At 35.6% G+C, this 23,546-nt stretch overlaps 1 protein-coding gene across 9 annotated transcripts in view; it reads right to left on the bottom strand.

Annotated features, from left to right (window-relative positions):
• Positions 1–760: 760 nt before the first annotated feature.
• The window catches only part of AP3S1 (adaptor related protein complex 3 subunit sigma 1), a 76,430-nt gene continuing 53,644 nt past the window's right edge, over positions 761–23,546 (bottom strand). For 3 of the 9 annotated variants that reach the window (XM_070462333.1, XM_070462336.1, XM_070462334.1), the window contains 3 exons: positions 10,615–10,722; positions 2,729–2,776; positions 761–1,480 (listed from right to left, as the gene is read on the bottom strand). In XM_070462333.1, coding sequence (XP_070318434.1) covers positions 1,352–1,480; positions 2,729–2,776; positions 10,615–10,722 — 285 coding nt within the window. In that variant the 3' untranslated portion in view covers positions 761–1,351. Of the gene's footprint in view, positions 1,481–2,728; positions 2,777–7,467; positions 7,509–10,614; positions 10,723–23,546 lie in introns of all 9 variants that reach the window. The other 6 variants (XM_070462335.1, XM_070462338.1, XM_070462339.1 and 3 more) reach the window with 3 other exon arrangements.

Below are 23,546 nucleotides of genomic sequence, written 5' to 3'. Positions count from 1 at the left end.
AGTTTTCTCTGACTTGCTTATTTTTATCATTTGCACATGACTGGGTTTCTTTCTCATACTAAAATATAGTGAGAGATAAAACCCTTTCCACTATTTAGGTTAAAGTATAATCTGGCCCAGAAGTTTCCCTAATTTTGGTACATTGTAACCAAACAAAAACTTAAACTTTTCTATAATTCACACCTCTCACCCAGAATAAATGAAAAAGAGAAAAAATACATATTGCCAAGCGCGCTTGTGTGGTACTGTATAGAGCTTCATTAGGACAGGGACTTGTTAACCTGGCACATTTGTCAAATGACTAAAACATCTGTCAAATGACTGAAGAGCAGGGACTTCCCTGCATGTTCTGCTTTGCATAACCTTCTTCTAGAACTTTGATCCACCTCTGAACCGATGGAAATCCCAATAATCACAGACTGGATTTCCTGGATGGGGCTTAGAGTCAGATTAATTTTATTTAAAAAGAAATAGTGACTTTTCTTATACCCCAGACCTTGGAGTAAAATTCATACATGACATACATCTAAGGAAATGTTTCAAAAAAGAACATTTAGGGAGATAGGACTAGAACTACAGAGAAAACCTTAGTCTAACTGGAAGAGGAACTCCACTCATGGATCACAAGATAAGACTAAATATGAAAATGTGGGCAAATTACATGATACACTGCTCTTGACTTGTGAAATAATTTAATTTTATAATAATGAGCTTCTGAATGTTAAAAATATAAATTAAATAAATCAACATTAACAGCTGCTTAACAGTGATAAAATATACTTTTATTTACTTTGTTGAGTCAGAGGGTCGTAAAAAAAATTATTGCTAAAGTAGATATCAGACAAACAGAACGGTTCTTTATAAGTCCGGTTACCTTGGAGTTTATTTAAACTAAGAGAAACAGGTCATAAGGTTTTCATGCAATACATACTTCGTTCTTTAAATAACAATTGTGACAAATAACAGAAATTATTAAGGAATGCTGCACTTGTGATCCATACAAAACACCAACATTTTGGGTTGTACACAATTTAAAGAAATGTCCTGAACACTTTTTGAAATACTGTAATAGCCAATACATACAGGCATGCCTTAGGTGGCCACAGGAATGCAGTTTAGAAAATAAAGAAAAAAAATCACACTGGAACTACTTAATTTCTTCAAAACCACTGAGCAAGAAAAGCAACATTGAACTTCCATACTGATTTTATATAATGTCTATACAGTACCTTGACTTAAATCCAAGAGTAAAAGTTAAGACTCTCCTCCTTTATTTTTGGTAAACAACTGCATGGTAAACTTAGATGACTTTTTCCCCTGGATTTTACCTGGGAGTGGCCTTTTTAATTTTTTATTTAAAAGAGGGCAGGTTTGGCACTTTTATACTGATGTCACCAATGTTAATATTTCTTGGGATCTCAGGAAGATTCATATTCTTTACAGCTGATACAGCACGGGCTGGAGCTCCTGCTAAGCCAGCCTGTATACAGAAGCAAATAAAAGAAAAAGAAAATGAACAACTCAGGTGTAGCTCATCAAAAAACACTAAAACTGGAGGACAATGGTAAAAGATTTTCATATAACAAGCTTAGAGACCAGATGGTAGTTGGAATTGGTATGGAATGGTTACTTTGAAATACTACTCTATAAAGAGAAAACAGTTGACACATTAAAAAATACAGTGAATACATGCAATGATAACAATGTAAAGATTTAAATACAAATTAACTTGTACTATGGAAACATCACACAAAATATTTAAATTGCATAGCTAGATCTTCACCTTTATCTTGATTTAACTGACTTAAGATATAAACATGAAGCATATTTTACATTACTTTCATTACTAGACACCTCTTGCAACAACTGTGATAGATTTTGGGTTTTTGCTTTTAAACTGTCAATTATTATTAATATATGCTGTGAAATAAAAATTGAAAGTAATAAATCATGTTTGTTTAGTTTCTTAGGGCTAAACCCTTAGAACATTTTAATACAATACATCTTTTTAAAATTATTTTTTACAACTGTAGAGGTTCTTCTAAACTTTTCTAGGAAAGTTCTAGAACATTAAAAAACAAAATCAGGCTTTTAAAGTGAAGCCTCAATCCAAAGAGAGTGGTTCTGTCAAAAAATGAAACTGTAAGAAGAGGATCAATCCAACCCTTCAATACATTAGTAAAAATATAATGATTAAAAATATTTTGTCATATAAAGTAGATTCAACATATGTTCAGTTTATAATATACAAATTTAGAGAAAGAAATAGCATAAATGTAAAAGGTAGGATATATATAAATACATGAATTTAACAATTTCCTATGCCATTAGTGTACAATATCTGGCTTTCATCTTAGAAGGACAATTTATATTGTAAAAAATTTTGAGAGAAAACATGCTTAAAATTATAAGAAAAATGCATATACATCACTTTTCTTCATTATGTTTTTAAGGTTTAATTTATATATTAATTAGATTTCATCAATTTTTATTCAGGTTATATAAAAAAGCCAACAAACATATGGGAATTCAGTACCATAGATTATCTTGCACAAAAGCAATTAAGTAACAAAAACAAATCTTCCACTTTGCTTAGATTTCATATATGAGACAGTGTCCATGTTATAAGAAAGATGAGTTTTAACATCCCTTTTTGTAATTTAGTTTTTTCTCTAATGTAATCCTACCTCTTTTGTTAATTAAAAAATAATAATAATAAAGCTGTTACCTGAGAAAAATCTTGACTGATACAAAATAGGCCAGTGTAAACTATTAGCTGAATAAAGGATACAAACATTGTTAAGCAATGAAATAAAAGCCATGGATTATCAAGTCAGAATTGGAAATAATAGAAAAATCAGCAAAACAGTATTAATAATATATATGGTCCACACAGGCAATGATAAGGGTGATATGGATGAAAAACTCCATACCCAATTAAAGACTAAATAGGGCCGGAGAATTCAACTTTTATAATTTAATGGAGGTTAGTTGTTTTTGATGTATAACTAAAAATTTGATTGACCTCTACATTTATACCTACCTGAAATAATGCAGTTTTTGTTATACCCCACTTCTCTCCAACTGCCCCCCAAAAGATGTTGGAGATACAGATGAATATTATTTGGGCTTCCCAGGTGGCGTCAGTGGTAAAGAACCCGTCTGCCAATGCAGGAGACATGGGTTTGATCCCTGGGTCGGGAAGATCCCCTGGAGGAGGGCATGGCAGCCCACTCCAGTATTCTTGCCTGGAGAATCCCGTGGACAGAGGAGCCTGGCAGGCTACAGTCCACAGAGTCGCAAAGAGTCAGACACGACTGAGCGACTTAGCACACATGCCAACTTGGTATTTTCAAGCTCAGTGTTTAGCTACCAAAATTTAGAATGGTTTAGAATCAGAGAAGACTCTAATCCAAACAGCTTTACCATGTTGTAGGCTTTCTTCCTTTTACTAGAAAGTATACTGTTTTCCGAGTGAACAAAAATTATTTAACAAAATAACAGACAACCTGGAAATAGTTATCATCTTTCCAGGTAAAAAGGTTTTATAATTTTTCTAATTAAATAAGCAACTTGCTCCTATTTCTACTCTGGAATTTATATACCAGGTGCTAGTTATAAGTAGGCTATAGTAAAGCACTGACAAAGTATTTAACTATAAATATTTTAAAAGGCATGGATTATTATAGGATTTTTATTATTGAGAAAAAGAGAAAAGGTAGGCGTGCATGTGTGTGTATGTGTCCATCTGTTTTACTGGATGCTATGCTTAACATTTATAAGTAGTAAAAATACATTTTTGTAGTATTAAAAGTCACTGTCAAGAAAGTTTCTTCCCCCATAATACCCTGTACCATAAGCAGCTAAACCAGAGAATAAAACTGCATCTTGTTAAATTTCATTAGATTAAGTTGTTTCTTTGTGACCAGACGGTGTTGACTGTTGGCTGCTAATAAGAATACATAAAGTCAATATAGCAATCGATTTAAATAGCATATATGTGCCAAATTCATATTATGTAAAACCAAAAAGTTTCTAAGTCAACAAACTACAATTCCTCTAAACATAAGCAGCAAGCCATAGACATGCAAAGGGTGGTAACTACTCAGAACACGCAAATGAATTAAGAGAATCAAATTATTTCTCAAGCATGTTCAATACTTCTGTGTAGTATGTCACAAATTTAAATGATAGAAAACTTAAAAATTGTAATGTATACTTCAATTAAGTTTTAATTAAACTAACATTTTAAGAAATCAGATTCTGTAGAATATAAAATGGAAAGAAAAACATGAGAAGGACTGTTGATCAGTAAGTAGACACTTAAATGAGCTGTTAATGCACAAAAATTCAGACTCTAAAAAATAACAGACTTCATGTCACTCAGATAGTTAACACCAGAACTGCTATAAACACATTTCAGTTTCAGACTTCCATGAACGTGAAGTCTGAAACATTTTTATTAAAGAATAAAATGTAAAAGAGGTCATTTGCCATTAGAAAATCAGTTTGCTAACAAAAAGGTATAAAGGAATTTTCATCTGAGTTGAGTTTTTTTAGATATACTCAAAACAAGGTAACATTTACTAACACAATTTTTTTAACACTGAAATTTACAGAAATTAGGTTTACCTGTCTTCTTAGTAGTATGTACAGTTTAAAATGTAAAAATAAGATCCTTTTGACAGTACAGCATAGTTCTTATATATTTAAGATTACACAGTTGACATAAAGCAGAAATAAAAAGAATGAAACCCTACTGGAGAAATAACTTGTTTCCATCTAAGCTGTTATACTCGAGCACCACCATGGCAGGTAAACTGCAGCAACTTCACTAACAAAAACAAATACATGAATCCAAAGCAGTTAAGAGTATGAATCGGATGGAAGAATGAAGTACAGTATATAAAAGAATGATCATGTTTTCTCTCCCATGAGATTAAATAAATTAACAGAATTAAGAGAAAGAAAACAAAATGAAGTCTGCAAGTATACCAAAATGAGGCCAAACAGATAGAAGACTTATACAGACATACTCTCAGAAATTTCAAGCACTTAATCACAAAGATAGTAATGGATGGATATGATTCATTTTTGATTTTTTTTTAATTGCCAGACCCAAAAATAAACAAAATGTGTGCAAGCAAAACTGAAAAAGCAGCATTATAAAATACATTTCATTCAAAGGATCTGAAGGCTCCCTTTTCCTCATGCAATAAGCGATTAGCTTTCTCCAAGGGAAAAGGAAAGAACCTAGGTACTTACTTCATCTAACACATAAAATATTCTACCATCTTAAGATATTTTTTCAAGCTTGAAATAGACCATAATAAGATGGTAGTTGGAATAATCTTTACATACTAAAACCTTTACCCACCCATCCTGCTGGAAATTGCTATATGCACAATTCATAATTTTGACCTAACAGCAAAGTGAAAGAACATCAACATTAATAAACACAGTATTAAATGGTTTCAGACTCAAAATCATTAACAAAATAATGGCAGGTTTTGAAAGCATGTTTTGAGGAGAATGGAAAATGTCAATATTTCAATTTCTGAATTTAAGGCAGAATAACTTTTAAACTGGGGACAGGCTTGCTCTTTGCTTTAAAGGCAGTATTTTAAAACTGCAATTATAAACAGACTAGAAATGCTGCTGACAGTCCTCTAGTGAGCAAGAATGATGGCACTTTGTGAAAATTTTTATCAAAATGAGAATATTTAAAAATTGTAAACCTTTCACGTCTAGTAATTTTATGTAATCTTAAATTATAGTTTTAATTTCTAGCATAGGATTTACCTGTGTGAAATAAATATAGCACACTGATGTCATTTGTGGATTTAAGATAGTTTTGACCATTACACGTGACCTCAGGGTCTTCACCATAACTCTGAAGGGGAGAGTGACTGGGCATGTCAAGGCAGAGGGGCAGAGCCAACTCACAAGTGGACTTTTCAACATCTGTATCTGAGGGCCACTTTTCTTGTTCTCTATTCTTTGAAAATAGTACTTGATTTTTTTAAAAAAAGCAAATCAGTAGTTTTAGTGATAGACGTTATAAGACCCAAGTTACTGATGGTTCTATGCTAGAAAAAACAATTTAACATAAATTAAAGACTGGAATGTAGAAACTGGCAGTGATTTGAGATTAATGGAATAAATGAGACCCATTATGCATTTTCTGTTCCTGGGATACGGTAATACAGATCTGGGCTTCAAAAGTGGTGTCCCCAGCTTCATGATACAAGGCCCACAAACTCAGGATAAGAAATTATAAAACCACCTGTACGGTGCTGCTTTCTAAACACATCCAGAAAGCAATAATTTAGTGTCTAAAAAATGGTGCCAAATTATCAGCAGCATTTTTCTAATTACTTAAGTGGCTAACCTAAGTTTATATGTCTTTTCCCTGCATGAGACTCAATAAAGTATTTTCATTTGAAACTTTAAATGGAGGTATATAAACATTTTCATTTTTCCTAAAATGGCTCTGTACAAAAAGTTGTTCATTATCATCTCTACAAGGAAATGATTAACAGTAATTCACACAGGTAATTTGTGGTGTGAAAAATTCACAGGAAACAGCAGAGAAAATTGTTTTGTAGGGCTAGGAGTCTATTTTAAAACATTTCCAATTTTTTCCAACATGATTTGCAAAAATTTTCAAGGTTTACAATATCTTATTGAGTCATATTATGATAGATATATTTAGATATCAGAAGTTTGCTACAGTAGAAATCCATTTTAGTTTGGTCAATATATTTAATTCCATGTTTTAAAGCATTTAGTTCAATTTTAGAAAATTTCTGATCTTATTTTGCTGGCCACTTTCAATATTCACCTGTCAGTCAAAACTGTAAAAGCAATTCTGTTAAGACTTTGGAACTGAAAACCATTAAGTGGGGGGAAAGGGACTATTTAATAGTCACTGTTGTAAGCCTTTGTGGGTTCCCACTTTGTATCCAAATCTCTAAAGGTTCAGCTTTTGGTTTTTAAATTCAGAGCTTCCAAAACCCAGCAGGAAATTTTATGTTATTAATAGAATCCTAATTCAGAAAGATGAGGGAAAAGTATCTGTGAGAGTTAAATTAAGATTGGTTCTGCCATATGGTGCTCAAAATAAACTCTAATTTATATATACAAAGTAAATTGTCATTTCTACAAATGTGATTTGTCAGTTAAATGACAATGTTTTTAAAAAAAGAACAAAAAATTTAAACTTTCCTTCACAATGCAGGCAGACAAAACAGAACAAACATGACATTAATGATATACTAATAAAATACACTAAGTCCAATAAAAGATGAATAACTACAAGGAGAAACTAGAATGGAAAATAGCTACAGGGACTATATGGGTTCATTAACACAAAGAATTTTTGAGTCTGGCCTAAATAATTAATTGCCTTTGACATCATTTTGCTTTCCCTTTGTTAAAGTACATTTTTCTCAAAGTCAGCAATACCTTGTCTACCTGTCCTGTCTGGGAGATTGAAAGATAAAGGTCTGTAAGAGAGAAGAATGGAAAGAGCTAGAAAGATCAGGATGTTCGGAAAAAAGAGGACTGACTTTTAAAAAGTAGTGACTAAATCCAGACCCATTTATTCATCTTGAAAATCACATGAAACACACACCTCCCCAACCCCACCCCTCGACCTCCACCCCCAGGGAGTCTTCACACCTAGGCAGATCCTGAGTGCCTCTTCCAGTCCCCAAGTCCCAACAACCTCCCAGCGTAAACCCTCCTTTCCCAGGATCCCAATGTTATAGTAAACCATTCATCTATTAAAGCGGGATAGAGAAAAATCTATTCAGAGCGTTATCTTTGTTTCTCATCTTTTCAAAGATCTGAGTGGTCTTTGCTTCTACTTGTCTAGGTAACGGGAATTAAACTGGCCCACTTTTGACTGTTACTAGAAATACACTACTTTTAAAATAATAAAATCTTTTTATTTCTGACAAAGTTAAAGGGACCTTGAAACATCCATGTTATATTTTAAAAGCCGTAAAGTAATTACATCCAAGCTTTTTAAACGACACATGATATTCTAAACAATACTTAATTTTTATAATATGATAAATAAGTCTCTTCACCAATCATGGTTTTCTGAACTTTAAGATTTTCTTTGGAAATTTTTGCTTACGTAATACATTTTAACTAAAATTTTGTTAAGAGTGAGATTAATAAACGCTTACGGTTTGCTCACAAATAATTTTGGATTATTCTGCAGTCATATATTTGGTAGATATAACCAACTTAAATAATATTGAAATGAAACCCATATGAAAATCTTTAACATTTCCCTGTGTCTGGAATAAAGCTGGCAGCCTTCCAAACATATTTAACATATACGAAAATTACTGGAAAATTACACAAAGTCAATGTTGCTTCAACACAATTTCTTAAAATGTGATCAGAACTAAATTATAGCTTCACTATGACTCAAAATTCTATCTTGTGAGTAAAATATTAGCAGACATCACATATAGGGAAATGCTTGATAAACATATAACAGTTTATCCCATCAGATTTAAAACATACTTCTCTGTAAAGAAGAAAAAAAAAAAACTAATTCGGCAATAGACAACAATTGATTAAACATGTTAAAAAATGATCAGTGGATGAAAAACAGAAGTATTCATTCCCTAGGATTCAAGACCAGTTTTAATAGCACTGTTTCGGTGAAAGGACATTTTTTAAGTTGTAATATTCTTATAACTATTTCCACTGAAAACATCAATTCTATATTTTACTGCTCTTTACGGATAAGAAAAATTAGCTTATTAACAAAGTTTTACTGGACAATCAAAAAGCAAATATCCATCATGGAATAATTATAGGTCTCTCATGACTTCTATCAATATTACAGATAGGAAACTAAGGAGGAAAAGGGGTGAAGGGCACCACCAACGGAAAGGAATTAAATACCTGGAAAGGCGGAAATTCCAGACAAGAGGTTGATATGTTCTGAGAGATGATTACACAGCATTTATAAATTACCACATATCCACTCATTTTGGACTAATTATTAAGGGACTGTATCACTGTCTGTCTCTTAGCATTTAAAATCTATATCCATACAATTTTGCAAAGCAAGATTTAACAGATTACATAAATTATCATTTTAAGACCTTAAAAACTATAGCTTAGAGCTTATAGTAAATCTTTTGCCATATTGATAAATCCATTACAAGCCAACTCTACTAAACAGTCTCAGCCCTTTTCCTTGTCCTAAAATGAAATTTTCTCTATTAATCTAGTTTGTTTTCCCTTTTCAAAAACCAGTATTTTAAAAACTGGTTGTAGAATATATAAAATATATACAATTACTTATAAGAGTCATAATTTTAAGTTCTTCCCCATTTCAAGCCCCTTCTTTAGGAAACCAAGAAGGATGATAAACTGAGATAAGGAGGAATGTAGGACTTATTTTAATTTAAAGTAGAACATTGGAAAAAGCTTTTATACAAAACTTCAACTATTTCTAACTCTGATTTCAGATTTATCCACCATCCTGTATTTCATTTAATTACAATAAGCACAGCATTTTGTTAAGCTGATCCTTTAAAGAGCCAACAAGATAAAAATTCTTCACAACTCACCTGTTGTAAATCAATGCTAGCATATTTTTAATATCTCTCTGCTTTTATAGTAATATTTACATTAGATCATCTGAACACCTGTACTAATAATTATAAATAAAATTAGTTTTCTACTCTGAGTTATGACTATAAATATCAAAGGTAAGGGTATCCTCAAACATGGATAGTGCTGAATGAGGTATCAAGACTATTCATCTTTCTAAATTTCTTCTACAGCAGTAAGAAATCACTAAAATAATGCCCACTTGAGTGGTTCAGCTTCAGCACCTGTTATATTTGGGCTTGTTTTGAGGGAAGCAGCATGCTTAAAGTACATGTGCAGAGCAGAGCTTTACACAAGTCTAGAGTGCTGGTCGGTCCTCATTCCCTCAGACTAACAGCACAGTTAGCTCGTCTCACCACATCTTGCTCTCCTAGAATGCAACAAAAGCCATGACTACATGGTCATTGTAGGAAATATTTATGATTTAGCTAACGTGTCAGTGACTTTTGACAAGGATCCAGAAATAAAAGATGAGTGGGCTGAGTTGCTTTTTTTCAATGTGCATTCAGGCCTACTAAGCATCTATTATTAATATCATTTCCTTATGAGAATTCTGTTTTCTCTCCTTTCCTTTTTCAGAAAGTTTTATAAAACATTAAGTTCACATATCTTTGAAAACCAGTTCTAAGATTTCTTGGATAATTAATGACTAAGAACATAACAAATACTGATTCCACTATTCAAGTAAATAACTTCTTTTTTAAGCAGTAAGAATTGGGAATTTTATTTATTACTCAAAGCAATTATGACTGTGGCTAAAAGAATACACAAAACTATTTGGTGGATAGAGGTCATAGAACATTTAACATACTAAAATGTGTATATTCCATTCATTTTCAAAACCGAATACGCCGACCAGCTGTACTAACGGGTGATCCTGAAGGACAAGCAGTGAAAGCTACAAGTCATGCGTCACTCACGATCATGCTCACTCCCTTCATTAACGAGAGCGCTTTCCATTCTTACCTCAGATTTCTCCAGTTTATTCTGTGCATCAATTTGTGTAACAATCTCATTCATGTTGGTCTCCAATACCATTCCCCCCATCACCATTTCTGCAAGAATATTGTGAACCTAAAGGAAGATATAATACACACCCGTAAAGAAAACTCACTACGTTTCATGATTCCAGTAATTTTTCTTTCAAATACTGCTGTGTCTGTTTTATGAGCTGTAAATAAAAATAATTTGGAGTGAGAGTTCCTAATATACTTATGTCACTGCTGTGAAGCCTTAGGTAATTATACAAACCTCTTTAAATCTTAGTTTAATGAGCTGTAAAACAGGGATAATAATAATATCTCCTTCCTACACTGTTGAGAAGATTAAGTGAGGTCAACCACCATGGACGTGTCCCCAAAATAAATAATCTATAAACATTAGCTATCATGATTATAGTATCAAAATTAAAGCTAAAAAAGTGACCTATTGGGGCCTTTTATACCAGATTCTTCATCAATAATTATAAAGTTGTTTTATGCTCAAGATACTTAATAAGGCTATGTGGCCTTACTACTAGCGCTAGATTTAAAATGAAGTAATTTTTTTTTTTTATTGTGCTCAGTTGCTCAGTCATGTCTGACTCTTTGCAAACCCATGGACTGTAGCCCACCAGGCTCTTCTGTCCATGGAATTTTCCAGGCAAGAATACTGGAGTGGGGTGCCATTTCCTACTCCAGGGGATCTTTCAGACCCAGGGATCAAACCACATCTCTCCTGTCTCCTGCATTGGCAGGCAGATTATTTGGCGCTAGTGGTAAAGAACCTGCCTGCCAATGAAGGAGATACAAGTGATGCAGGTTTGATCCCTAGACTGAGAAGATTCCTCTGGAGAAGGGCATGGTAACCCACTCCAGTATCCTTGCCTGGAGAATCCCATGAAGAGAGGAGCCTGGCGGGCTACAGTCCCGAGGGTTGCACAGAGGCAGACAAGACTGAAGTGACGTAGCATCCTCGTTAGCACAGTGCTGAGTATTCCCACCTGTCATGTGGGAGACTGGGATTTGATTCTCTGACGGGGAGGCAACATGCCCTTTCTGAGTTCCTGGTGGCTCAGATGGTGAAGAGTCTGCTTGTAATGCAGAAGACCGGGGTTCAATCCCTGGGTCAGGAAGAACCCCTGAGAAGGAAATGGCAACTCACTCCAGTACTCTTGCCTGGAAAATCCCATGGATGGAGGAGCCTGGTAGGTTACAGTCCATGGGGTCGCAAAGAATTGGACATGACTGAGCGACTTCACTTACTTTTCTTTCTAGCATAGCATAGCACAGCACCACCTGGGAAGTGGCGCTTTTGTTATATTATAGCAAGTGGTGGTTTCTTTATATTGTAGGTACTTTAATAATACTTTAGGGCTTCTCTGATAGCTCAGCTGGTAAAGAGTCCACCTGCAATGCAGGAGACCCTGGTTCGATTCCTGGGTCAGGAAGATCCACTGGAGAAAGGATAGGCTACCCACTCCAGTATTCTTGGGCTTCCCTTGTGGCTCAGCTGGTAAAGAATCCTCCTGCAGTGTGGGAGACCTGGGTCTGATCTCAGGGACAATCCCCTGGAGAAGGGAAAGGCTACCCACTCCAGTATTCTGGCCTGGAGAATATATAGTCCATGGGGTCACAAACAGTCGGACATGACTGAGCGACTTTCACTTTCAATAATACTTCTACCCCAAAGCTCTCTCTACTAACCTAATTACTCAGATTTTTCATGATCAAAAACATTACAATGACAAAAATATCATTTTCCATTGGGGAGAAAAACTATAACCTAGGTGTTCTATCATAAGGAATTTACTGAATCAAAAATCACCAATTCAAAGCTGAAGTGGTGCCAAAGAGCAGTATACTGTGCTGTAATACACATTTTAAACTAATGTGGCAGCATCAGGAATGGAGACTGTGAAGTCAGACAGGTGTAAACACTGACTCTCACTTGCTTGCTGTGCGCCCGTCAGCAGCTACTTGGCCTCTCTGCATCATCTGTAAAGCAGAGGCAGAGACAGCACAGGCGCCTCAGAGTTACCATAGGACTGAACAAATTCATGACAGTGCTGTGGCACGGGACCTGGCAGGTTTTCTTTTAAACAAAACTTTTAAAAAGTTAAATACAGAATTAAGCTATTCAATTTTCATTCTTTTAGGATTTCATGCAGATATATTCATGATTTTTAAAATATCTTATCATTATTTACTAATGCTTCATTTTGGAAAGTTGGACACTTCACACTCCAATTCTGAAAAATTCTAGAAATTATTCTTCCTTAACAAAATAAATAAAACCAGAAGCTATAGAAGCTTTAAAAAATAGTACTAAATATCGTCACTTCGACTACTATCCTTTCTGTTACTAGATACCGTTTATTAAAACTCTGTTTTGATGCTGCTGGACTTGCAGTATCTGATTTAATTCTCACATTAACCTGTTACAGTGACAGAATAAACCAGCTTACTCAAGATACATAAGCTAATATATAGCAAATTAATGACTCAAACTTAAATCTGAGTGATCCAAGTCCAATACTTTGTTTTCTTCTGTTAACAATAATAAATGAAATAAAAAATAATTTATTCATAATAAGTACAGCAAATTACTTTCTAGTCTTAATCTATGAAAATCCACTTAAAGGTCAAGAAGGTAACTAGGTGATAAAATCACTTTATAATAGCTAATAGGTACTGTATGTGTAAAAAGTGTTCAGAAAGAAAAGTCATGGCAGGGAGAAATATCAATAACCTCAGATATGCAGATGACACCATCCTTATGGCAGAAAATGAAGAGGAACTAAAGAGCTTCTTAATGAAAGTGAAAGAGAAGAATGAAAAAGCTGGGCCTAAAACTCAACATTCAAAAAATGAAGATCATGGCATCTGGTCCTATCACTTCATGGAAAATAGATGGGGAGAAAATGAAAACAGTGACAGACTATTTTCTTAGGCTCCAAAATCACTGCAGATAGTGAGTGCAGCCATGAAATTAAAACACGCTTGCTCCTTGGAAGAAAAGCTATGACCAACCTAGACAGCATATTAAAAAGCAGAGACATTACTTTACCAACAAATGTCCATCTAGTCAAAGTTATGGTTTTTCCAGTAGCCATGGATGGATGTGAGAGTTGGACTCTAAAGAAAGCTGAGCACCAAAGAATTGACACTTTTGAACTGTGGTGTGGGAGAAGACTTTTGGGGATCCCTTGGACTGAAAGGTGATCAAACCAGTCAATCCTAAAGGAAATCAGTTCCTGAATATTCATTGGAATGACTGATGCTGAAACTGAAACTCCAACACTTTGGCCATCTGATGCTAAGAACTGACTCACTGGAAAAGACCCTGATGCTGGGAAAGACTGAGGGCAGGAGGAGATGGGGATGACAGCGGTGGTTGGATGGCATCACTGACATGATAGACATGAGTTTGAGCAGGCTCCAGGAGTTGGTGATGGACAGGGAAGCCTGGCATGCTGCAGTCCATGGGGTTGCAAAGAATCAGACAGGACTTAGCGACTGAACTGAGGGGAAAGAGATTCATTAAAACTTCTGTTTTAGCAGTAGAAATTCTTCTCTACTTTGTAAAGCAAATTCTCATGAGATGGCATGACTTGTAACACTGATAGATGTGCAGCAATTCCACCAGCCCCATTTTGCTCAGGCTTTCTTGTGGTTTCATCCCTACACACACTGTTCTATTGCCTTTCACAACATCTCAGAACACAAGCACTAGATTGGTAGAACTGTAGATTTCTGTAATACTGAAACATCTGCTAAGATTAGAGGTATCAAAATGTGAGCAGCCTACCAGTGTGAGTTGTAAGCAACAAATTCTAAGAAAGTATGCAAATTTGTCCTCAAAGTTAAAAAAATTCTTATGAAAGCAAATTTTGATCCAGAAGAGACAGAAAATATGAGCTAAATTCCTAAACATAATCTCAGTCATTATAAAGACAATAAATGCCTAAAGACGGTATTCCCAATGAGGAGGTCCCATAAGTCATGTAGAAATCCAAGGAGATAAATGGCTTGGGAATGAGAACTATCAACTGGGAGGCTACTCCAGGCCTACCCAGGTTGCTGTGGTTCAGTTGCTAAGTCGTGTCCAACTCTCTGCAACCCCATGGACTAAGCGCACCAGCTGTCCAAAGTAAGGTATGGCACATGAGGAGAGGAATGTAGAAGGTGAACATGTCCAGTGACAGAAAGATTCATGTTCCAAGAACTGAAAAGAATTCTGGCAGACTTAGTAAGAGAAAGAGGATAAGCTCTGCTTTCAGTTTAGCCCTAACTCATATGGATGACATATTTCAGTATTTTGTTTTACAAGTTTTACTAAAAACAGATTTTTATGGAAATAAAAGGGTAACAATATGCTTATAATACAACTCATCTACTAAACTGCTTTGATTTTCACGTAAAAGCTCCATAAGTTTTCACTCTCTTTTATGAATTTTTTAAGTGCTTAAAAAGTGGCAAATACCACATTAACGATGTATTTTTGCTTTAAAAAAAAAAATGCCCTATCTACCCAACCACACAGCTTCTTCTGGACATAGACCATAACTTTTAAATTTCATTTTTACTTTTTAAAAAATCACCATATAAGAAAAACAGAAACATACATAAAAATAGTCTCTACCACCCTCTGATTCTGTTATTAGGTCCCTCTATCCAAAGATAATCACAGTTAATTGTATCTTATATATCCTTCCAGAAAACAGACACACATACTTGTTCTATGTGTGTGCATATGTAATGTACACAAATGAGATTACACTGTACACACTATTCTCATAGTTCTACAAGAAAATAAAGATTGAATTGAAAGTTATAGGCAAGAGAAAATGAGCTTGTCAGTTAATAAGATAATACAAGTTAATGGAGCCAGATACATGTACAAAAATGATCAATGAAACTGTTGGTAAGCGCAAACAAAAATATAAAATTAAAATGGTGAATCTACCATACTAATTATCACACACCTAAAAAATGAGAGAAATATACAGATTCTTCAGGAATACAGGTAAGTTACTAAATGAACAAATGAGTGGGACAGAACAGTTATCTATAATATAGTCCCACTGAGGTATACTAAAAAAATTACACACATACACACACTTGGATATACCCAGAAAAATTACAGAAAGGCACATAAATAATTTTAAAAATAAGACTTTATCTTTTAAGAGCTGTTTTAGGTTCACAACATATCCCACACATACAGCCTCTGACAGACATGAACTACTGAGAGTGGCAATTTGTTAAAACTAATGAACCTACACTGACGCAAAATCACCCAGACTCACAGTCGCCCTCAGAGCTCTCTTCTGCGGTCCTACAGCCAGCACTGTTCTGTCACAGAGAGTACCTGAAATATCCTCTATGGTCCATGTATTCAACCATCCCCCTCCTTCCCCAACCCTGACAACCACCAATCTTTTCAGTATTTGCTTGGCTTTGCCTTTTCCAGAATGCCATCCCATTGGAATCATGCAGTACATAGCCTTCTCTGATTGGTTTCCTATACTTAGCAATATATATTTTAAGGTTCATCAATGTCTTTTCATAGTTTGATCACTTGCTTTTAGCACTGAGTAAAATTCCACTGACTGAATATGACACAGCTTGTTTTTCCATTTACCACGGAAGGACATCTCGGTTACTTTCAGGTTTTGGCAATTGTGAAAAGAGCTGCTATAATCACCCATATGCATGCTATTGTATGGACGCAAGATTTCAACTCTTTTGGGCAAACACCAAGGAGCACGGTTGCTGGATTGTATGATAACAGTACTCTTGCCTGGAAAATCCCATGGACAGAGGATCCTGGTAGGCTGCAGTCCATGGGGTTGCGAAGAGTCAGACATGACTGAGCGACTTCACTTTCACTTTTCACTTTTATGCATTGGAGAAGGAAATGGCAACCCACTCCAGTGTTCTTGCCTGGAGAATCCCAGGGATGGGGTCGCACAGAGTCAGACATGACTGAAGTGACTTAGCAGTAGCAGTAGCAGTACTTTTTTAAAAAGAAATTGCCATAATAGCCAGGACATGGAAGCAACCTAGATGCCCATCAGCAGACGAATGGATAAGGAAGCTGTGGTACATATTCACCATGAAATATTACTCAGCCATTAAAAAGAATTCATTTGAATCAGTTCTAATGAGATGGATGAAACTGGAGCCCATTATACAGAGTGAAGTAAGCCAGAAAGATAAAGAACATTACAGCATACTAACACATATATATGGGATTTAGAAAGATGGTAATGATAACCCTATATGCAAAACAGAAAAAGAGACACAGATGTACAGAACAGACTTTTAGACTCTGTGGGAGAAGGCGAGGGTGGGATGTTTCGAGAGAACAGCATCGAAACATGTATATTATCAAGGGTGAAACAGATCACCAGCCCAGGTGGGATGCATGAGACAAGTGCTCAGGCCTGGTGCACTGGGAAGACCCAGAGGGATCGGGTGGAGAGGGAGGTGGGAGGGGGGATCGGGATGGGGAATACATGTAACTCCATGGCTGATTCATGTCAATGTATGACAAAACCCACTGAAATGTTGTGAAGTAATTAGCCTCCAACTAATAAAAATAAATGAAAAGAAAAAAAAAAAGAAAGAAAGAAAGAAAGGAGACTTACTTTCTTCTATAGTTTTTGTTCATTCATTTTGAAAACTTTTAACACAAGCATATATTGCTAAAGAAAAAAAAAACCAGCTTCCAAAAAGAGTTCGGAGGAACAATATTAAAGGCAACAGCCATGTATGTATTTAAGTAACTTAAGAGGCAACTCAAAAGTGCTGAATATTTGTGAGTGATAAGAGAAGACAGGCATGCCACCTTTTACATTGTTGAACAATAACTCTTTTTACGGGTCAATGAAGAACATGAGACTTCTGCTTAAACCTACTGTAACATAAAAGTTTAAGTGGTCTCTGTATTATTTTATTATTATTTATACAGCAATATAATGTCCACAGTTGGCCTCTAATAAGTATATTTGATAAGTATTAGATGACAACATGACACTTTTTTTTCCTTCAAAATCATTTATCTCAATTATCTTAAAATTAAAAACGTTAAAAAAACATAGCATTCTTTTTATACATAACAGTTTACTCCATCAATAAACCACATTTATTAGATATTTATATATAGTGCTACAGACAGCAGCATCTTGGTTGAGCAAAACCTATATAATCATTGGAGAGTAAATGAAGATTAAATCAAACACATTTCACTTTTTAACAATTACAAGTCAACCAGGTAGAAAAAAGCATGTCAAAACAAAGAAATGGAAGGAGGTCGAATTACATAGAGTCCTTTCTACAGATTGTCATTTGTTTTCAAAACATAAAAGCTACTTTGCTGTAATTTATGCTAGAAATGAGGTCCTTGGTACTAAACATCTTTTAATTTGACTACACTAATATCTTACTAAGGGGTAGTCAAGTAAAACACGGCATAAACAATATTTCACTTAAGAATGAAGCTGATACATATATATTGATACGGAAGGATCTGAAGAGAGATGAAGACAAAAGCAAGGCATAGAATATCACGTGAAATAAAAACATACTTAATCATTCATTGAACCAAGAGAACTATGCATATCTTTGAAAATACATAGAGAGTCCAGAAGCCTACCAAGCCACACTATTAAGAAAAATTACTTCTGGGAGCACCGTGTGGCAGGGGTGGGTTGGTATAAGGAGGGGGATGAGGTAAGAACAACTTTCATGTTAATCATACAGCCCTCAGTATTATCTGATGTGTTTCTAAAGGAAGGTATTATTATTTTAACTTTAAAATAATAAAACATATGAATAACACTGTAATGTTAATGGCTGTCTGTGTATGAGAAAAAGACACAGGCAAACAGATATCACACATCTTCCTAAAACAGATATCACACATGAACTACTTGAGGACTGGGGTAAGGAAACAGTTTTCACATAACCCTGCAAAGTGTTACATACTCAATAAATATTCTGTAAAATGTGTTTTGCAAAGAACACCTTCCTCTTCTCTTGCAAAAGGAGCAGGAGTTTTGAAAAGGGGTGAAGAGGAGGCAAAGCAGAGTCACAAGTCTACTCTAAAAACTATAAAACTGTTAAGATACGATTTTTTTATTAAAGCAGAATAGCCAATTATGATGAAATGACACATTATTTAAGATATGCTTGGACATTTCCATCTATGTACTTACGTGGGTCATATGCTTGCTAATTTGATAACAAAATACTAATACATATATTTGCTTACCAAATTTAAACAATGTACCTAAAGTCATCTATTAACACCTGTATTTACAATTCTGAGTGGTCTAAATAAATCTCACTTCACATTTTGGTATTTCTTCAAATATAAGTACAGCTCAGTTCAGTTCAGGTGCTCAGTCATGTCCGACTCTTTGCGACCTCATGGACACACTAGGCTTCCCTATCCATCACCAACTCCCGGAGCGACTCAAACTCATGTCATTGCATTGGTGACACCATCCAATCATCTCATCCTATGTCGTCCCCTTCTCCTGCTGCCCTCAATCCCTCCCAGCATCAGGGTCTTTTCCAATGAGTCAGTTCTTCGCATCAGGTGGCCAAAGTATTGGAGTTTCAGCTTCAGCATCAGCTCCTTCCAATGAATATTCAGGACTGATTTCCTTTAGGATTGACTGGTTTGATCTCCTTGCAGTCCAAGAGACTCTCAAGAGTCTTCTCCAATACCACAGTTCAAAAGCATCAATTCTTCAGCGCTCAGCTTTCTTTATAGTCCAACTCTCACATCCATACATGACTACTGGAAAAACCATAGCTTTAACTAGATGGACCTTTGTTGGTAAAGTAATGTCTCTGCTTTTTAATATGCTGTCTAGGTTGGTCATAGCTTTTCTTCCAAGGAGCAAATGTCTTTTAATTTCATGGCTGCAGTCACCATCTGCAGTGATTTTGGAGCCCAAAAAAATAAAGTCTGTCACTGTTTCCCCATCTATTTGCCATGAAGTGATGGGACCAGGTGCCATGATCTTAGCTTTCTAAATGTTGAGTTTTAAGCCAACATTTTCACTCTCCTCTTTCACTTTCTTTTTTAAAATTTTATTTATTTTTTATTTTTTATTAGTTGGAGGCCAACTACCTTACAACATTGTAGTGGCTTCCGTCACACTTCAAGAGGCTCTTTAGCTCTTCTTTGCTTTCTGCCATAAGGGTGGTGTCATCTGCATATTGAGGTTACTGATACTTCTCCCGGCAATCTTGATTCTAGCTTGTGCTTCATCCAGCCCGGCATTTCACATGATGTACTCTGCATTTAAGTTAAATAAGCAGGGTGACAATATACAGCCTTGACAAACTCCTTTCCCAATTTGGAATCAGTCTGTTGTTCCATGTCCTGTTCTAACTGTTGCTTCTTGACCTGCATACAGATTTCTCAGGAGATAGGTCAGGTGGTCTGGTATTCCCATCTCTTTCAGAATTTTCCACAGATTTTGTGATCCACACAATCAAAAGCTTTGGGATAGTCAATAAATCAAAAGTAGATGTTTTTCTGCAACTCTCTTGTTTTTTTGATGATCCAGCAGATGTTGGGAATTTGATCTCTGGTTCCTCTGCCTTTTTAAAATCCAGCTTGAAACATCTGGAAGTTCACGGTTCATGTACTGTTGAAGCCTGGCTTGGAGAATTTTGACCATTACTTTGCTAGTGTGTAAGATTAGCGCAATTGTTCAGTAGTTTGAACATTCTTTGGCATTGCCTTTCTTTGGCATTGGTATGAAAACTGACCTTTTCCAGTCCTGTCGCCACTGCTGAGTTTTACAGATTTGCTGGCATATTGAGTGCAGCACTTTCACAACATCTTCTTTTAGGATTTGGAATAGCTCAACTGGAATCCCATGACCTCCACTAGATTTACATTTGATCACTAAAAACATCATTACTTTATGAACCACTGAAAAGGAAGAATGCTGCCAATTAAATTATGACAAGCTATAGAATTGTAAATGTATATTGATCTAAATTAAAACACACTTGCTCTTTGGAAGAAAAGCAATGACCAATATAAACAGCATATTAAAAAGCAGAGACATTACTTAACCAGCAAAGGTCTGTCTAGTCAAAGCTATGGTTTTGCAGTAGTCATGTATGGATGTGAAAGTTGGACCACAAAGAAAGCTGAGTGCTGAAAAATTGATGCTTTTGAACTGTGGTGTTGGAGAAGACTCCTGAGAGTCCCTTGGACAGCAAGGAGATCAAACCAGACAATCCTAAAGGAAATCAGTCCTGAATATTCATTGGAAGGACTGATGCTGAAAGTGAAGCTCCAATACTTTGGCCACCTGATGGGAAGAACTGACTCATTAGAAAAGACTGATGCTGGGAAAGATTGAAGGTAGGAGGAGAAGGCGATGACAGAAGATGAGATGGTTGGATGGCATCATGGACTCAATGGACATGAGTTTGAGCAATCTCCGGGAGTTGGTGATAGACAGGGAGGCCTGGCATGCTGCAGTCCATGGGGTTGCAAAGAGTTGGACACAACTGAGTGACTGAACTCAACTATGTAAAAAATGGGAAAGAAAATCAGCATTTTAGAATCAATGAAATATGATATTTTCTTATGCTTCAGTTCCACAGGTACTTATAAAGAAAAGAAAAGCTATAATGAAAAATTTTAAGTAAGAAAATGGATGTCTTTGGGTTTTACTGGAGTTCCACCAACACCGAAAAAAGAGCTTACCTTCAGAAATACATCTTCTCAAAACATACTTATCAGCACTTCATTAAATCTAAAAATATGTTAAATTTTTGTATAATTATTCTCCAACAGGTTAGCTGACATGTCAAAGTGTTATACAAATCAAAGTTTTCACTTGGTAACGTCATTAACCTGAAGAAAGTATTTGCTTGTTTGCGAAGGAAGTAACTGGTTCTTTGGTATATGGTTAACGTTGAGACTGATGCAATTGAGCAGGTTCTGCTACTTAAGAGCACAATCTCCACATAAACTTCTCTCTTCTTTTTTTTTTTTTTCATTTATTTTTGCTGGTTGGAGGCTAATTACTTTACAATATTGTAGTGGTTTTTGCCATACATTGACATGAATCAGTCATGGATTTACATGTGTTCCCCATCTTGATACCCCCCTCCCACCTCCCCCCTCCTTCCCCATCCCATCCCTCTGGGTCTTCCCAGTGCACCAGCCCTGAGCACTTGTCTCATGCATCCAACCTGGGCTGGTGGTCTGTTTCACCCTTGATAGTATACTTGTTTCAATGCTATTCTCTCAGAACATCCCACCCTCGCCTTCTCCCACAGAGTCCAAAAGTCTGTTCTGTACATCTGTGTCTCTTTTTCTGTTTTGCATATAGGGTTATCATTACCATCTTTCTAAATTCCATATATATGTGTTAGTATACTGTATTGGTGTTTATCTTTCTGGCTTACTTCACTCTGTATAATGGGCTCCAGTTTCATCCATCTCATTAGAACTGATTCAAATGTATTCTTTTTAATGGCTGAGTAATATTCCATTGTGTATATGTACCATAGCTTCCTTATCCATTTGTCTGCTGATGGGCATCTAGGTTGCTTCCATGTCCTGGCTATTATAAACAGTGCTGTGATGAACACTGGGGTGCACGTGTCTCTTTCAGATCTGGTTTCCTCAGTGTGTATGCCCAGAAGTGGGACTGCTGGGTCATATGGCAGTTCTATTTCCAGTTTTTTAAGGAATCTCCACACTGTTCCCCATAGTGGCTGTACTAGTTTGCATTCCCACCAACAGTGTAAGAGGGTTCCCTTTTCTCCACACCCTCTCCAGCATTTATTGCTTGTAGACTTTTGGATAGCAGTCATCCTGACTGGCATGTAATGGTACCTCGTTGTGGTTTTGATTTGCATTTCTCTGATAATGAGTGATGTTGAGCATCTTTTCATGTGTTTGTTAGCCATCTGTATGTCTGAGGAGAAATGTCTGTTTAGTTCTTTGGCCCATTTTTAGATTGGGTCATTTATTTTTCTGAAATTGAGCTGCAGGAGCTGCTTGTATATTTTTGAGATTAATCCTTTATCTGTTTCTTCATCTGCTATTATTTTCTCTCATTCTGAGGACTGTCTTTTCACCTTGCTTATAGTTTCCTTTGTTGTGCAAAAGCTTTTAAGTTTCATTAGGTCCCATTTGTTTATTTTTGCTTTAATTTCCAATATTCTGGGAGGTGGGTCATAGAGGATCCTGCTGTGATTTATGTCAGAGAGTGTTTTGCCTATGTTCTCCTCTAGGAGTTTTATAGTTTCTGGTCTTATATTTAGATCTTTAATCCATTTTGAGTTTATTTTTGTGTATGGTGTTAGAAGGTGTTCTAGTTTCATTCTTTTACAAGTTGTTGACCAGTTTTCCCAGCACGACTTGTTAAAGAGGTTGTCTTTTTTCCATTGTATATTCTTGCCTCCTTTGTCGAAGATAAGATGACCATAGGTTCGTGGATTTATCTCTGGGCTTTCTATTCTGTTCCATTGATCTATATTTCTGTCTTTGTGCCAGTACAATACTGTCTTGATGACTGTGGCTTTGTAGTAGAGCCTGAGGTCAGGCAGGTTGATTCCTCCAGTTCCATTCTTCTTTCTCAAGATTGCTTTTGGCTATTCGAGGTTTTTTGTATTTCCATACAAATTGTGAAATTATTTGTTCTAGTTCTGTGAAAAATACCGTTGGTAGCTTGATGGGGATTGCATTGAATCTATAGATTGCTTTGGGTAGTATAGCCATTTTCACAATATTGAGTCTTCCAATCCATGAACACAGTATATTTCTCCATCTATTTGTGTCCTCTTTGATTTCTTTCATCAGTGTTTTATAGTTTTCTATATATAGGTCTTTCATTTCTTTAGGTAGATATACTCCTAAGT

This window comes from Odocoileus virginianus, unplaced genomic scaffold, assembly GCF_023699985.2.
Source record: "Odocoileus virginianus isolate 20LAN1187 ecotype Illinois unplaced genomic scaffold, Ovbor_1.2 Unplaced_Scaffold_3, whole genome shotgun sequence".
In the NCBI taxonomy this organism is placed as follows: Eukaryota; Metazoa; Chordata; class Mammalia; order Artiodactyla; family Cervidae; genus Odocoileus; species Odocoileus virginianus.
This window is presented reverse-complemented; position numbering and strand designations above follow the sequence as displayed.